The sequence below is a fragment of the Lepus europaeus genome, chromosome 8 (genome assembly GCF_033115175.1).
Source record: "Lepus europaeus isolate LE1 chromosome 8, mLepTim1.pri, whole genome shotgun sequence".
Classification (NCBI taxonomy): domain Eukaryota; kingdom Metazoa; phylum Chordata; class Mammalia; order Lagomorpha; family Leporidae; genus Lepus; species Lepus europaeus.
The window spans coordinates 57151980-57168207 of NC_084834.1; the positions used below are offsets into that span (position 1 = coordinate 57151980).

General features: G+C 40.8%; 1 protein-coding gene across 3 annotated transcripts in view; it reads left to right on the forward strand.

Annotated features, from left to right (window-relative positions):
* The window catches only part of PRDM5 (PR/SET domain 5), a 257297-nt gene that overhangs the window by 14748 nt on the left and 226321 nt on the right, over positions 1–16228 (forward strand). For all 3 annotated transcript variants that reach the window (XM_062199683.1, XM_062199684.1, XM_062199685.1), the window contains exon 2: positions 4790–4873. In XM_062199683.1, coding sequence (XP_062055667.1) covers positions 4790–4873 — 84 coding nt within the window. The remainder of the gene's footprint in view (positions 1–4789; positions 4874–16228) is intronic.

Genomic DNA, 16228 nt, shown 5'->3' on the forward strand with positions numbered 1-16228 from the left:
TCTTTTTTAATTTTCTTTTTTTTCTTTCTGACAGTCATTATGGATTTAGGAATTTGTTAATTGTTTCAATCTGTGATGCTGTTGTTCTCTTTGATTTCCAAATTATTCCAACTTTGGCCTTGGAAACTCTTTTTAATGGAAATTTAGAACTGGAAAGAATCTCAAAATCAACTAATCCAAATCCCAGAGTCTTATAGTTGAGGAAATTGAGGCTCAAGAAGTTTGAGGCATATGTGCCTTAGCTAACAGGAGCACAAGAATTATGTTTCGGCTGGCACTGTGGCTCAACAAGCTAATCCTCCGCCTTGCGGCGTTGGCACACCGGGTTCTAGTCCCGGTCGGGGCGCCGGATTCTATCCCAGTTGCCCCTCTTCCAGGCCAGCTCTCTGCTGTGGCCCGGGAAGGCAGTGGAGGATGGCCCAAGTGCTTGGGCCCTGCACCCCATGGGAGACCAGGAGAAGCACCTGGCTCCTGGCTTCGGATCAGCACAGCGCACCGGCCGCAGCAGCCATTGGAGGGTGAACCAATGGCAGAAAAGAAGACCTTTCTCTCTGTCTCTCTCTCTCTCACTATCCACTCTGCCTGTCAAAAAAAAAAAAAAATATGGTTCAAGACTCGAGAGTTTAGCTGGTGCTATAGGAGAGATATCTTACTTTCAACTCCTCTCTAGTAATATTAAGCGAAATAAGAGAGAATGGCCCACATTTTTGCAATCATATGCTTTTTGTTTATTAAAAGTTACTGTCTAGTCCGGTGGGTAACAGATTGAATAGATTAATTATCTGCTTTGTTGAGAAATGGTTTGAATAGAAACAAAGAAATCCCATTGTGGGCTGGGCATGGGATCAATCTGACAGATGAATTTGCCTCTAACAGTTTGGTGTATAGTGTGGAGGTTTAATTTATCTTGAAGTCATGTTTAATTTATCCCACAAAATTTTGAAAACTTGGAATTAATTACCAATATAGAGAGATAGTGATTTCACATGTAAATGTGAGTTGTCAGCCTCTCTGAAAGTATTGCAGATACCTCTCAAAATGTGATGTTGTAGCATTTAGTTGGAATAGGGAGACTTCTCAGGTGGGCATGCCCTTTCCAGATCTGGCCACTTTCGTATACGTCATTTACATGTCTACAATTGGGTTTCTGAGATTGCCCTGCCTTCTTGCCTAAATTATAAACTTTGAGATGGTGACCCTTGAGATAGATGAGAGGAATTCTAGGAGGGTTCATGAGAAGGAATCGTAGATTAAAGGTAATATTAGTATGCAGAAACAGCCAGAAAGGGGGAGAGCCCAGAGTTTTCCAGCTGCTAGAATGGGATCTTCAAGAGCTTTATTTCAAAAAAGGAAAGACAATGACCAGAAGTCAAGTAGAAATTTTTTAGTCTTCAAAATTGATTGAAACATATGGACTTTTTTTCCTGCCATTAAGTATGAATCTCATCTTAGGCATTTAGTATACTGATGCACATAAATATAGTTTATTTGGGATGACTCATATGAGAACTTGTCAATTTCATATGACTCAACCCAAAGAAAAAATAATTACATGTATGTGGGATGTATGCCCCACTTTTTCTTTCATGAGTATGCTGCCCAGGCAGTCCATTTCCAATGGAGATTCTAACCTAAATATTCTAAACTAAGTATTCTGACTTAATATGTTAGACTCTTCATAGAAATGGTGAGTAAAATGGAATTGATAACTACAATTTTAAGGAAATGTCATTTGTGTAACAGACAACAGTGAACCAAGAGTTAGAGAGAAAGGTGTGTGGCAGGTGCTAGAATCCCTAGGGGAAATCTTCCTAGTGAGAGAGGGTCAAGTGGGTCTAAAGCTAAGGATAAATTATGTTTCAAATGTCTATATTGTTTCTCACCAAGGTAGTATGGGTAAACTGAGAGTTGGCTGTTTACATTTTTGCAGTCTTTCACCACAGAAACTCAAGTTTATTTGATCAAATATTATAATATACTTGCTAGTGTACTTTTGAAGGAAATCTCATCAGAGATGACTATTCTTATAAATTTATCTCCTTTATGTCTTTTCTTTTTTAAAAATTTATTTTTTTGAAAATCAGAGTTACAGAGAAGGAGGTAGGGGTAAGAGAGAGAGAGAGAGAGAGATCTTCTATGTACTTGTTTACTCCCCAGATGGCTGCAGCAGCTGGGGCTAGTCCATGTGGAAGCTAGGAACCAGGTCCTTCATCTGGGTCTCCCACAGGGGTGGTGGGAATCCAAACACTTGAGACATCTACTTCCTTTTTTAACCCATTAGAAGGGAGCTGGATTGGAAATGGAGCAGCCAGGATAGGAATGAACCAGTGCCCATATGGGATGGCAGCATCACAGGTGGCAGTTTTGTCCATCCACTATGCCACATTATTAGCCCCTCTCCTTTGTGGTTTTTTTAAAAATTCATTTATTTGAAAGATAACAGAAGGATGGAGGGAAAGAGGAAGAGAAATAGAGATAGAGAGAGAGAGAGAGAGAGAGAGAGAGAAATTGAAAGAGACATAGATTTCTACCATCTGCTAGTTCACTTCCCAAGGGGCTGCCACAGCCAGGTCTAGGCCAGGCAGAAGTCAGCAGAACTTCAGCCAGCTCTCCCACATTGGTGTCAGGAGCCTAAGCACTTTCACCATCTTCCATTGCCTTCACAGGTGCATTAACAGGAATCTGGATGAGAAGCAGAGTAGCCAGCATTCAGATGTGAAATGCCCATGTCTGGGCTACAAAATCAGGCCCCTTTAGTGTTTTTATGACTGTGTTTTTAAAATTGTGGATTCCTGCACATTGGTGAATTCTGAAATTAATTTTTTTAAAGGTTTATTTATTTATTTGAAAGAGTTACACAGAGAAAGGAGAGGCAGAGAGAGATTGAGAGAGAGAGGTCTTCCATCCAATGGTTCACTCCGCAATTGGCCGCACGGACTGGAACTGTGCCAATCCGAAGCCAGGAGCCAGGAGCCAGGAGCCAGGAGCTTCTTCCAGGTCTTCCACGTGGGCGCAGGGGCCCAAGGACTTTTGCCATCCTCCACTGCCTTCCCAGGCCACAGCAGAGAGCTGGATTGGAAGTGGAGCAGCCAGGTCTCCAACCGGCACCCATATGGGATGCTGGCACCTCAGGCCAGGGTGTTAACCTGCTGAGCCACAGCGCCAGCTCTTGAAATTAATTTATTGGTCAAAACTATTTTTTTTAAAAAGTAAAGTAAAGCAGCATAGAAAACAGGGAAATACATTGTACAGAGTAGGGGTGGTACTCTTTTAAGAAATTTGTATTCTAGTTTTACATGTGTGTTTCTGTGTATATGTGTGAATATGGTAGGTGGAGATGCAAAATGCATTTCTTACTAATGACTGAAAAAAAAAACCTGATATTTATTAAGGTTTAAAATTTTACTCTTCCCAGGAATTGGTTTTCTGTTGTTCACTGAGTAATTTATATTTCTTAAAACACTGAAATGTTACTTCACCCCAGTGAGGTTCATCGAAAGTTCCCCCAGGGATTTTGTTTTTGCTTCCTCCACTTCCTTGCTAACAGAAGTGAAAAAATGATCTCAGGCAAGTTGGAGGAAGGTCCAAAAGGTAAGGGTGGCTCCGGGTCCTCTCTGCCCACATTTCTACAGACTCTGGCTGGATTAACACAACTCACTCTTTGTGTCTACGCAGTCCTTGCTTTTGTCACCTTAGAGAGAAGCGTGTCCCTTGCCCATTGAACATGGCCTGCCAGGTCCTTGCAGGGCAGACTGAGGGGCCAACCCCTCACAGGTTCCACACTTGTGCTACTCCAGTGGGTTTCAGGTAGCCACTCACCAATATGCAGCTCCAGGGGCTGGTGTTGTGGCTTAGCAGATTAAGCCACTGCCTGCAATGCTGGCGTCCCACATGAGCACTAATTTGAGCACCAGATACTCGGCTTCTGATCCAACTCCTTGCTAATGCACCTGGAAAAGCAATGGGAGATGATGCAAATACTTGGGCCCCTGCCTCCCACATAAGGGACCTAGATGAAGCTCCTGGTTGTTGGCTTCGTCCTGCACCAGCCCTGTCTGTTGCAACCATTTGGGGAATAAATCAAAGTGGAAGAAAGAGCTTTCTCTTTCTCTGTCTCACTGTCTGTCTTTCTTTGTCTCTGTAACTTTTCCTTTAAAATAAATAAAATAAATCTTTTAAAAAAATTTAGCTCCCCACGTCCCACTGCCAGATTCTCTGAGATTTCTCATGCAGGTGGGCTTCAAAGCAAACCCTTTGAGAGACCCTTCTGTAACATGTGCCTTCCTCACTGTTGGAAAGATTGGCAGGTGAATTTAAGCTTTATTTATGAATAGTCTTCCTTTGAGAATGGCAACCATACTTCTTTCTTGTGCATAATAGGGATGGATTTATGATTTTTATGGAAAACAGGTGATGTTCTGCCTGGTGGGCTTGTCTCTCAAGTCAGGCAAAACTCAGTGATTTTCATTTTAAGACTACTTGCCCGAGGCAATGAAGAGAATTGAAACATGTGAGGGACCATGTTCAGTGCCTTGTCAGAATTTGAAAGTTGAGCAGTTTAACCCTTTTAGGTTGCCTCCTGTGTTCGGATTCAGATTCTTAGGCTAAAACCGGATTAAATTGGATTTTAAGTATATCAACATTTGTGTTGTATAAATTAGTGAGGATTTTTTTAAAGTGTTTCAATCATTGTGTGTGATGACTTGGAGAAAAAATAAAATAAAAATGGTTTATTTTAGTAACTTGATCACTGTGCTAATCCTTTTTCAATATAATTGTTGCTTCTTAGGGTGAAAAGTTTGGGCCATTTGCTGGAGAGAAGAGAATGCCTGAAGATTTGGATGAAAATATGGATTACAGGCTGATGTGGGAGGTAAGCTTGAGATTGTTAGTTTAAATATTAAAATATGTTTGTCTTTATACTATTTAATGCATTTCAAGGATTTGTTAATTGAAATCAGCTCCAGTTGAATATTTACGAATTGAACTGTTTTAATTTTGAAGAATCCAAGTAACTTGAAAGTGTAGCACTTAAAAAAGACAACAAGACTGTTAAAATATCTTACTAGACAATTTTTTTAGAACTCGAAGTATAGAGTTCAACACTGAGCAAGAGTTTTCCATGTAGATGAATGTTTGGATTTCAAAATAAGAATGCACTGGACTTAGAATTGATTTGTGTGTGTGGAACTTTGTATCAGTTTCTGTTTTCCAATTGCAGTTCTAATTGTATAGAAGCAATTCTGAGTTCCATTTTGGAGCAGAAACACTACCATGAAATGTACATTACCTTCAAGTTGCAGAGTCTTTAGAAATCTATAGTTCCTCTAAGTAAGGAGAGATCCATATACTCGGGTATATATTTGTGTATTATGAGAAAGGACGACCTAGTTTATGCCAATTACATCTATTCCTGTTTTATTCTAGCTAGTAAAAGAAAGGCCAGAGGGATGGGAATAAAGCATACGTGTAGAGATTGCCAAAACAAAACTTGGAAAGTTCATCACCAAAAATTACATTAGATGGCTTCTACGAGAAGGACAAAAGCTGAGATAAGTGTGGGTGACATTGTTTGGGATCATAAAAATCAGGAAAAATTGAGATACTAAGAGTAGAGAAGTGCACATAGAACATTCATCTTACTGTGTAAGGATCAGAGTCTCCATAGAAACAGATCCAATAGGATATTTTACACACACCATACAAAAACACACACGTGTGTGTGTGTGCACAGAAAGGGTATTTAAAAAAGGTTGTGGAGAAATGCAGTTGGATGTTTTACACATACACAAATAAGAGTATTTGAAAAATCTCATGGAAAAAAGAAATTAAAATATGTTTATTTTGGTGAAAGAAAATTTTGAAATCTGTGCATTTATTTTTCATAATAAGCATTTTCCAAGAACTTTTTGAAGGCATTGAATTTGCCCACTCCTCTTTATTTCCATTTTCTACAGGCTTTTTGAAGTACTCTGTGTGTGTGTGTGTGTGTGTATTCTGTGTACAGAAGCATGTCTGAGGAGCCAGCATTGTGGCACAGCTAGTTAAGCCTCTGCCTACAACACCTGCAACACTAGTTCACTTGTTGGCTGCTCCACTTCTGATCTCATTCCCTGCTAATGTACCTGGAAAGCAGCAGAAGATGGCCCAAGTGTTTGGACCCCTGCACTCATGTGGGAGACCCAGAAGGAGTTCCAGGGTACTGGCTTTGGCTGGCCCACTGCTGGTCATTTGGGGAATGAACCAATGGGTGGAAGATTGGTTCTCTCTCTCTCTCTCTCTTTCTCTCTCTCTCTCCCTGTAATTCAGCTTTCAAATAAATAAATAAATTTGTTAAAGCATGTCTGAGGGGTAGGCATGATCTGGAAAAATACCTGCCTTCCATATCACAGTGCCTGGGTTCCATTCTCTGCTCTGTTTCCCATTACAATTTTCTGCTAAAACTGTTCAGCCTGGCCTGGGTCCTGCTGTAACAGGCATTTGAGGGGTGAACCAGTGGTTGGGAGTTCTTTCTCTCTCTCTGAACTTAAATCACCACCAGCACCAACAACAATAGAAACTTCTAAGAAAAACATTACCATGTCTGAAATCTCTAGGGCAGGCCTTCAAGCTTGAAACTCAGACAGGAGTTGGCGCAACAATGTTTGGGCAGAGTTTCTTCTCGCAGAAACCTCAGATTTTGCTCTTAGGGCCTTCAGCTGATTGGACAAGGCCAGCTGTTGTGGAAGGTAATCTCCTTAATTTACTCTCCTAGATGTAGTTGTTTGCCACATGCTACAAAATACACACACTGACATCTAGGTTAATGTTTGATTAAATAAGTGGATTCTATAGCCAAACCAAGTTGACACATAAAATCATCATTGTGTATTACCATCAAGTAAACTGTGTTTTTGTTTTCAGATTGGTTTATTTATTTGAAAGGCAGAGTTACAGAGAGAGAGTGGAAGAGACAGAGGGAGAGAGATCTTCTAATGCTGGTTCACCCTCCAAATGGCTGCAATGGCTGGAGTAGGGCTGTTCTGAAGCCACGAGCCAGGAGCTTCTTCAGAGTCTCCCACGAGGTGCAGGGGCCCAAGCACTTAGGCCAGGCTCTGCTGCTTTCCCAGATGCGATAGCAGGGAGCTCGATTGTAAGTGGGCTTTACCTGCTATGACACAGCGATGGCCCTGTAAAATACATTTATAAACATCATCCTAATTGCTGGAACTTCTTGAAGTGAGGAATGTAGGTGCCCTAGAAAGTTTTCTACAGTGCAAGTGATAAAAAATGGAAATTAATGCTGTGCTTACCATAATTTGTTATTGATAATGTTTTAATTTAGCCTGCTGTTTTAATTGTTTATTTTTTGAAAGTAAAAATATTAATGCCTTTCAGTATTTTTCTGTAAGGCTTAATTTTCCCAACAGTTAATAATTCTTTTACTATTGAAGGTTTTCAAACATTACCTATTTATGTGACCCAAAAAAGATAACAAATAAGTTATAAATGACAAAAGTAGCAATTGTTTAACAAGTTATTAATGACTTTTGATAGTGTTTTGTTGTCTGAAGGTTTTAGTGTGATAGATCAGATTAATACTTCCCATAGCTGGTTATGAGTTATTGTTGAATAGATAAGGATTGTAATTTTTATTTTGGAAGGACCTGTAGGAAACTTAAGGCTTTTTGTCAACTGTATGTCCCTGAAAAGTTCAGCAGTAGATCATCTAGTTTTGCACTGTCTGTTGTTGTGGTTCTTTACTGTCTTTTCATTATGATTCTATTCTTCTGCACTAATATCCTCTGCCCACCCCCCAAGAGCTCGATTTTAAATGCTCAGGTGATGTTATGTTCACATCATGATTGTTTTATGTTCCTGTTTAGAATCAGTACTTTATGTACAGGTTATTTAATTCAGGAGTTTGATAAGGGTATTGATGAGGAGTCTTTCTCCTTCAAACCTTTGCTTTGCACCCAAGGCTTTTTTTTTTTTTATCAATTACCTATTTATTTATTTGAAAGTCATAGTTACAGAGAGAAAGAGAGAGAGAGAGAGAGAGAGAGAGAGAGAGATCCTTCATCTGCTGGTTTACTCCCCAACTGGCTGCAGTGACCCGTGCTGGGCCAGGAGTGAGGAACTTTATCATAGAGTCTCCCATGAGGGTGGCTGGGGCCCAAATGCTTGGGTCATTTTCTGCTGCTTTTCCCAGGCCATTATCAGGGAGCTGGATCAGAAGTGAAGCAGCTGGGACAGGAACTGGTGCCCATATGAGATGCTGGCGTGGCAGGAGGCTGCTTTACCCGGGACACCACAATGCCAGCTCCCACCCAAAACCTTTGCTTTGTTTATCTAAGGCAAGTAGTATTCCTTTCTCCCTTTGGCTGTCTGTCCTGTTAGGCTCTTTCCTTTTGGGTTGTCAGCCAGTCTCTTCTCGGTCAGTTTCTTGCCTGCTGTGCTGCTGGGGAGTGCAGGGGAGGATGTTTTTCTAGGAGATCATTTAGAAAGCAGTCCACACCTTTGGGACTGCAAAGGCTTCTGACTTTATTCTTACTCTTTATTGCAGTAAATCAATGAGCTGCCTCCCAACCATGAGTTACACAATTGAGAGTCCTTTTTATTTTATCTGTGGAGGTGCCGGGCTTCAAAAGGATGCAGAGGTTGGAGAATTACCTCTGCTACTTCTGGCTCTTCTTATGTAGCCCTGCAAGGCCTCTCAAAGAGCAATAATGAGCCTTCCCTGTTCTGATCAACTGGAACTGGTCACTGAAGTCATGTCTAGTAAGCCCCATGGCTGCATTACTAACCACATGCAGCTCTTAAAAGCAGGCTTTCTCAGGCTGACTTGTCGTTGCCTGTGTTGTGGGTCTGGAACTCGCGGGCACATGGGACATCTTATGGCATAGCTCTTTGTCCATTTAACCCTGAGCTTTGCTTGTGGTGCTAGTGGTTTGGGTGGCCAAGACCAGGAGCTACTGGCTGGCCATTGCACACCAGAGAACTGTATTACCAAGTTCTAATACCATTACTTTAGGTTTTTACTTTTCTTTCAAAAATAAGTTTATTAGCAGAATTCTGGATTTCTCAGGGCTTAGACCAGTTGTAGAATTTGAGTTTGGGAAACAATGTTGATTGTAAATGCTTCTCATTGACGGTTTGATGGGACATGCCTACTTGTCTGTGTTATGTTCTGAACTGATGCTTACTTTTGTCAGGTGTTTTGGAGCTTGAGATACATTTCCTTTCACCCTGTGCTCACTCAGACTCTCTAAAAGGCCAAAGTCCATTCAAGTACCTCTGCCAACACTCTCAGTAATCCTTTGTTTTTAAATCTCCAATGCCTTCCCTTTCTGTACTATTTTCTTAAGTATTTTAAACAAGAGTTCAAATACTTCTTTTGAGGATCTGACTATGCTTCCAGCACATATCTTTAAGTTTTGGCATCTGAAGAATGCAGCACAATTTGTATGTTTTCCTTGCCACCTGCTGCGACCATTATGCAGGTGTTCAAAAGTGGCCACTGGTGAATCCAGAATCTGATTTCTCCAGGCAGCTTAACCCCATTGGCTATGTATCTTCCCTTGATTCTTCAAAGTGAGTTTTTTTTAAAAAGATTTATTTATTTATTTGAAAGGCAGAGTTACAGAGAGGCAGATGCGGGGTGGGAGAGGGGAGAGAAAGAGAGAGAGAGAAAGAAAGTCTTCCACATGCTGGTTCACTCCCCAAATGGCCGCAATGGCCTAAGCTGGGAAGATCCAAAGCCAGGAGCCAGGAGCTTCTTCAGAATCTCCCATGTGGATGCGGGAACCTAAGGACTTAGGCCATCTTCTTTTGCTTTACCCAGACTATAACAGAGAGCTGGATCAGAAGTGGAGCAGCCAAGACTCCAACTGACACCCATATGGGATGCCAGCACTGCAGGTGGTGGCTATACCCACTACACCACAGCATTGGGCCCTAGCAAGAGATTTTGTGGAGAAACTGTCCTACTCAGTTCTCAAAGCCGGGTGTCATCCTGACTTTTCCAGGAGAGTCATTCATTCCTCAACTTTGCATCTACTCTGATATCACAAGGGTGTCAAGCCTTATTCCCCTCTTACTCTCTCTTTGTTATGCAGAGCCTGTGAATGCCTCTTAGTCTTTGAACAGTTTATTGATACTGTTGGTTATTCAATTGTGTGACATCATGCGAATGAAGGCAGATGCCATGTCAAAGTTCAGTGATGCTGGGTTAGTCCTTCTCTCCAAAAAAGCTCTTACTGTATAGACAATCAAGAATGCAGAGTCCTAAAGAATTAGATAAAAACTGGAGATTCAAGTGAAGTTTCCTAATTCTGGGTGATGATTTATAGGAAGAGTCAAATGTTTTAATTAGCTATAGATTACTAGCCTCCTATTATATCATCTTTAACTTATGCTAAAAGTATTTGTCTCATCTTAAGCAAAATTAGGAAAAAGCCCAAAACACAAAGCATATAAAATTTGCTTTTACAAAAGGCTTTGTGATCTTGTCAGGACTCTAGATGTAACAGTGTGGGATATACAAAGTACTGTGAGAGCAGTCTGTTTCACCTGCCTGAGCCTGACAAATGAAAACACATTTTACACTGGTTTATTTTCCTAAATCTATCCTCTGTAGGATTGATGAGGAAACTCTTTTTTTTTTCTTTTAATATCCAAGACCAGCTATATTACCAGGGCAACTAGTCATTACAATCTATCTCATATAGCAGCATATTGCAAAATGCAGCATATCAGATTATCTTAGTTTTATTTATTTTTGTCAGTAAAAAAGATTTTGTGTTTTTGGGTAAATGACATATTTTCAAAATATAGCTTTCAAAGTATATTATTATAAGATTTGCAAATGTTCATGTATAAATACTAATCTCCTTACAGTTATGGTACATTATCATTTCAAAACAATTGTACTTTTGAGGTGAGTTGGGTCCTCTTCTTTAGCTCATGGGATTTAAAAAGATCTCTGTTGTCAATTAAAATATCTAGGTACTGTTTTTGGAAACATCCTTCTCAAATCTTACTCCCTACTTCACTTATATGATAATGGTGGTTCCTAACTGATAACTTCTCATTCTTCTTGGTTCTGTCCAATGAAGAGGAGACGGGAGCCAGATAAAGACCAAAATACCTGCTTAATTAAAAAGTATGCACTAACTCTCTAAATACATGGCTCCAAAAAAGCTGGGTTGGAAATGGAACTGAGACCCTAGGCCACAGTGGGAACTTTATGCTCTGCTTCTTTTATCTTGATCTTTGTGTCACCTATGGCAAGAGTTGGGTACATATATTCACCCTTGATCCAGGTGGAGAATTATGGCCTGAGTCACAGACAGCATAATTGGATTGGGATATAATGTAGAACATGGGAGAGAGATCTCCAGCTTGCTGTGGCAAGCATAACCTGAATCTGATGGTAGATCAGCTGCTACATGGTAGCAGAATGACTATGGAGAAGAAATATTGAACTTTTATTTTTCTAAGGTAGAGGAACCACAAATTAATATCCAGTTCAAAGAATCTCGGGGTCTCAATAGTCAGCTGAAAAGAGAGACTCAAAGTATATTGATTCTGGTTTGTGTTTCCCATGAGGGAGGAAGCAAGGAAATATGCAAAGAAGGAATAAGTGTTCTTTAGTGGAAACACAGACATATAGAATTAGCTTTCTTCTTTATTCATAATGGAAGATGATCTGGCTGTTTGGGATTCTTCACCACAAAAAAAAAAAAAAAAGGGCATGGTTAGTGAATATGTTAGAAATAGAAAGACTATCAGAGTCAGTCTGTCTTCAATGTGATTATGCCCTAGGGATGCAGGAAAAACCCTTTGTCTTCTGGGCCTTTGGTTTTACTAGAGGAAGATAGACTTAAAAATGCCTTAAGTGAGTAAGATAGTGGTAGGTGGTGATATAGGGTATAGAAGAATAAAATAGTGTTTTCTCTAAAAGAACCTGGCTCCATCTCTATTTCTGCTGAGAACAGCTGTAGAAGGGAGAATAGGTAAAAACATAGTTTGTTTAAGGGCATCAAAAGCCTATTAAAAAGGGATACTTGAGTGACTAGGGCTGTGTAGGGGAGAAAATTTGGACAGATGTATTGATAATATGTAACCTCTTTTCTCTTGGTGGAATGATGAGACTTCTCTGATTCTTAGTATGGGTAAGAGGTAAAAATCTGAGCCCAACCTGTATTTGGGGTCCCTGGTTGAAATAGGTAGAGCTTTTGCGAATCTTGTGGGTTTGGAGTAATTATATTGGAGAGGCAAAGAGAGTTAAAAACATTGCTGCCTCCTTCCCAGAACTTTTGAAGAATTAGGAAGCCATATGGCAGAATATTGTAAATCAATCCATACACATCAAAAAATCAGATGATATGGAGTCTCATCTTGCTTAAGGGAGACATTTTGTGTATAACATAATTTGAATTGGAAGCACTATACGCTGGAATAGCATCTCTTGAAGCAGATTGAGTTCTGTTACAACTCTGGCCCAGCTTTGAATCAGGCACTCCTTGATTGGGTTAAGATGAACAGTTTCTGTTTTGGCAGGGCAGAGAAGTGTCAATGTCAACCTACTAAAGAGAAATGTATTTTAATCCTCTAAAAATTTTAAAATGCAATGTCCAACATTTAATATAAAATGACTAGATGATAAGAGAACCAACCATATGGGCCAGCATCGTGGCTCAATAGGCTAATCCTCCGCCTTGCGGCGCCGGCACACCGGGTTCTAGTCCTGGTCGGGGCGCCGGATTCTGTCCTGGTTGCCCCTCTTCCAGGTCAGCTCTCTGCTGTGGCCCGGGAGTGCAGTGGAGGATGGCCCAAGTCCTTGGGCCCTGCACCCGCATGGGAGACCAGGAGAAGCACCTGGCTCCTGGCTTCAGATCAGCGCAGTGCGCCGGCCGCAGCGCACCGGCCGCGGCAGCCATTGGAGGGTGAACCAACGGCAAAGGAAGACCTTTCTCTCTGTCTCTCTCTCTCACTGTCCACTCTGCCTGTCAAAAAATAAAAAAATAAATAAAAATAAAGAGAACCATATGACCAAAACCAAGAATAAAGTTGGACAATAGAAGTTCAATTATGGACGATTTAAATATTGATTGGAATAGACAGTCATGGACTTCATAATATACATAACTGATATGTTCTACAAATGGAATAAAAGATAAGACCAGCAGATGAAAAAAATTAAGATAAAAAATTCAGATCATATAAATGGCAAATGTGTATTTTAGAACAGAAAGATATAGCAAATTGAGAACTGAGAATTTGAATTAGACAGTAGATTTGATAAAGACAGGATTAATGAAGAAGTCAATAGAAAATACTGAAAATGAAGCACAGAAACTATAAATAGGCTTGTGAGACAGTGAAAATGCCTAATAAATCATTGTTAGCATGCTTCACTGTTTGGAGGAGAGGATAGAGAAATAGGCAGAAGCAAATTTAATGAGATAATATATGAGAATTTTCCAGAATGGTTGAGAAACATTATCTGACTAATTGAAGAAGCACTATGAACCTCATGTAGTGTCAATATCTGGAAAGTCACACCCAGGTATATCTTAGTACAACTGTTGAAAACCAAGACAGTTTTTTAAATTTTTTAATAATATATATATTTTTACATTTATTTGACAGAGTTAGACAGTGAGAGAGAGAGACAGAGAGAAAGGTCTTCCTTCCATTGGTTCACCCCCCAAATGGCTGCTACGGCAGGTGCTGCGCCGATCCGAAGCCAGGAGCCAGGTGCTTCCTCCTGGTCTCCCATGCAGGTGCAGGTGCCCAAGCACTTGGGCCATCCTCCACTACCTTCCCGGGCCACAGCAGAGTGCTGGACTGGAAGAGGAGCAACCGGGATTAGAACCTGGCGCCTGTATGGGATGCCGGCGCCTCAGGCGGAGGATTAAACCAGTGAGCCACGGCGCCGGCCCCCAAGACAGTCTTAAAAGTAGGCAGGAAAAATGAAGAAAGGAAGTGAAGGAGATATTATATTCAAGAAAAGTCATTGAGAACTGACTTTTAACAGAAAAGGTAATAGCTAGTAGACAACTGAATGATATCTTTAAGATGCTGAAAGAAAGTGCCAATCAAGAATGCTACACCTAGCAAAAATGTCATAAAAAAAAAGAAGGTATCATGTTCTGAATTTCTTTAAATGTGACCATTTCTCTGTGTGACTATGAATTTGTCTCATAGGGTTAACTTGAAACATAAGTCTTCACTCAGCCATCAAATGAAGAAATCAAGACCACTTCCAAATCTGAGTCAGAGGAAATCTTTGCTAGTCTGGAGTCACTGAAGGGAGAAAAAGACCAATAGGAAGCATTTAAATAAGTGGACTTGAAACAGACTTTACAGACAAGCCAGTGAGGACATTTCCGAAGTAGAACAAAAATGTAGTAAATTCTAATGAAGTCATAACCTATTGTCTGAGTACTAAATTCAGGGTAATGTTTATTAATTATGAGGCAGTGGCTGCCTTGTTTGGGGGTGAGAATGAAGAGATATTATATCATCTCTTTAGAGTGCAAGTGGCAGAAATGGAAGATATTAAGTGATATTATAGAATGGATTTTTATGTTCCTGAAAATTCTTCTTTAAAAATAAATTTCTCAATTAGAAGGCTATATTCAATATTTCCAATGTTGACTGAAATTAAGTGGGAATCTGAGAAGAACTTGGTAAATTGTTCATGTCACATAAAAAGATATCCAACTGGCCAGTAAACATGAAAAGATATTCAGCTTCTTAGTCATCTGGGGAGTGTGAATCAAAAGCTTGAGATCGGCCGGCGCCGTGGCTCAACAGGCTAATCCTCCGCCTTGCAGCGCCGGCACACCGGGTTCTAGTCCCGGTCGGGGCACCGATCCTGTCCCGGTTGCCCCTCTTCCAGGCCAGCTCTCTGCTGTGGCCAGGGAGTGCAGTGGAGGATGGCCCAAGTGCTTGGGCTCTGCACCCCATGGGAGACCAGGAGAAGCACCTGGCTCCTGCCATCGGAACAGCGCGGTGTGCCGGCCGCAGCGCGCTACCGCAGCGGCCATTGGAGGGTGAACCAACGGCAAAAAGGAAGACCTTTCTCTCTGTCTCTCTCTCACTGTCCACTCTGCCTGTCAAAAAAAAAAAAAAAAAAAAAAAAAAAAAAAAAAAAAAAAAAAAAGCTTGAGATCATTGATGAATTCACTAAAATGACAAAATTAAAAAGACAATGTCAAAAGTTTGTAAGGACTATATGAAACTATCATGCATTGCTGCTGGGTTATTTTGTTACTTTATTTTTTTATTTTAACAATTTATTTATTTGAATGGCAGAGTTGCAGAGAGCAAGAGAGACACACAGAGAGAGATCTTCTATCTGATCCCAAAATGGCCTCAACTACTGGGGCTAGGTCAGGTCCAAGCCTTGAGCTTAGAGCTCCCACACGGGTGGCAGGGGCCCAAACATGTGAGCCACTTTCCACTGCTTTTCCAGGCACATTAGCAGGGAGCTGGATCCCACGTGGAGCAGCCCCAGACTTGAACCTGTGCTCCTATGAGATGTTGTTGCTGGCAGTGTCTTTACCCACTGCACCACAGCACTGGCCCTGAGAGCTTCTGAGTTCTTACATTGGTAGAATCACTTAGGAAAACACTTTTATGATTATCAGTGTATTACTACTATGCTTAGCAACATAGATAAATTTCAGAAAGATGCCATTGAGTGAAATAGCTGTAGACAAAGCTGTGGATTGCATTTGTTTAAAGTTCAAAAAGAGTTAAAGCTAATCTAGAAATTTGTAAATCTGGGTTGCAGTTGGATCATTGTGAGGGTAGTGATTAGAAGTGGGGATCTGGGAAGACTTCAGGGGTGCTAATTCCTGATCTATGTGCTTAGTTACTTAGAGTGTTTAATTTGGGAGAGTTCCTTGCCCTGTATCCTTAAAGTGTCTATACTTTTCAGTAATTATGTTACACTTCAACCAAAAGTTTACCTCCAAAAATCAATTAGAACAATGAGATAGTAGGCCATGAGCTCTGCTTTAGCTGAGCTGTCAGGTTGTGTTGGGGGACCTAAACCATGAGGGAAACAGACAGTCATATTAAGAAGACCTGGGTTAAGACACCCAATTGTAGCCCAGATGGCCATTAATTTGGTCTGTTCTGAGGTCAGAAACAAAGCCAGGGAGGTGATCAAGGCTAACAGGGCTAGCGGTTAGTGGGTGGAAGGGGCAGTAGTAGTGGGTGGGATTAGAGA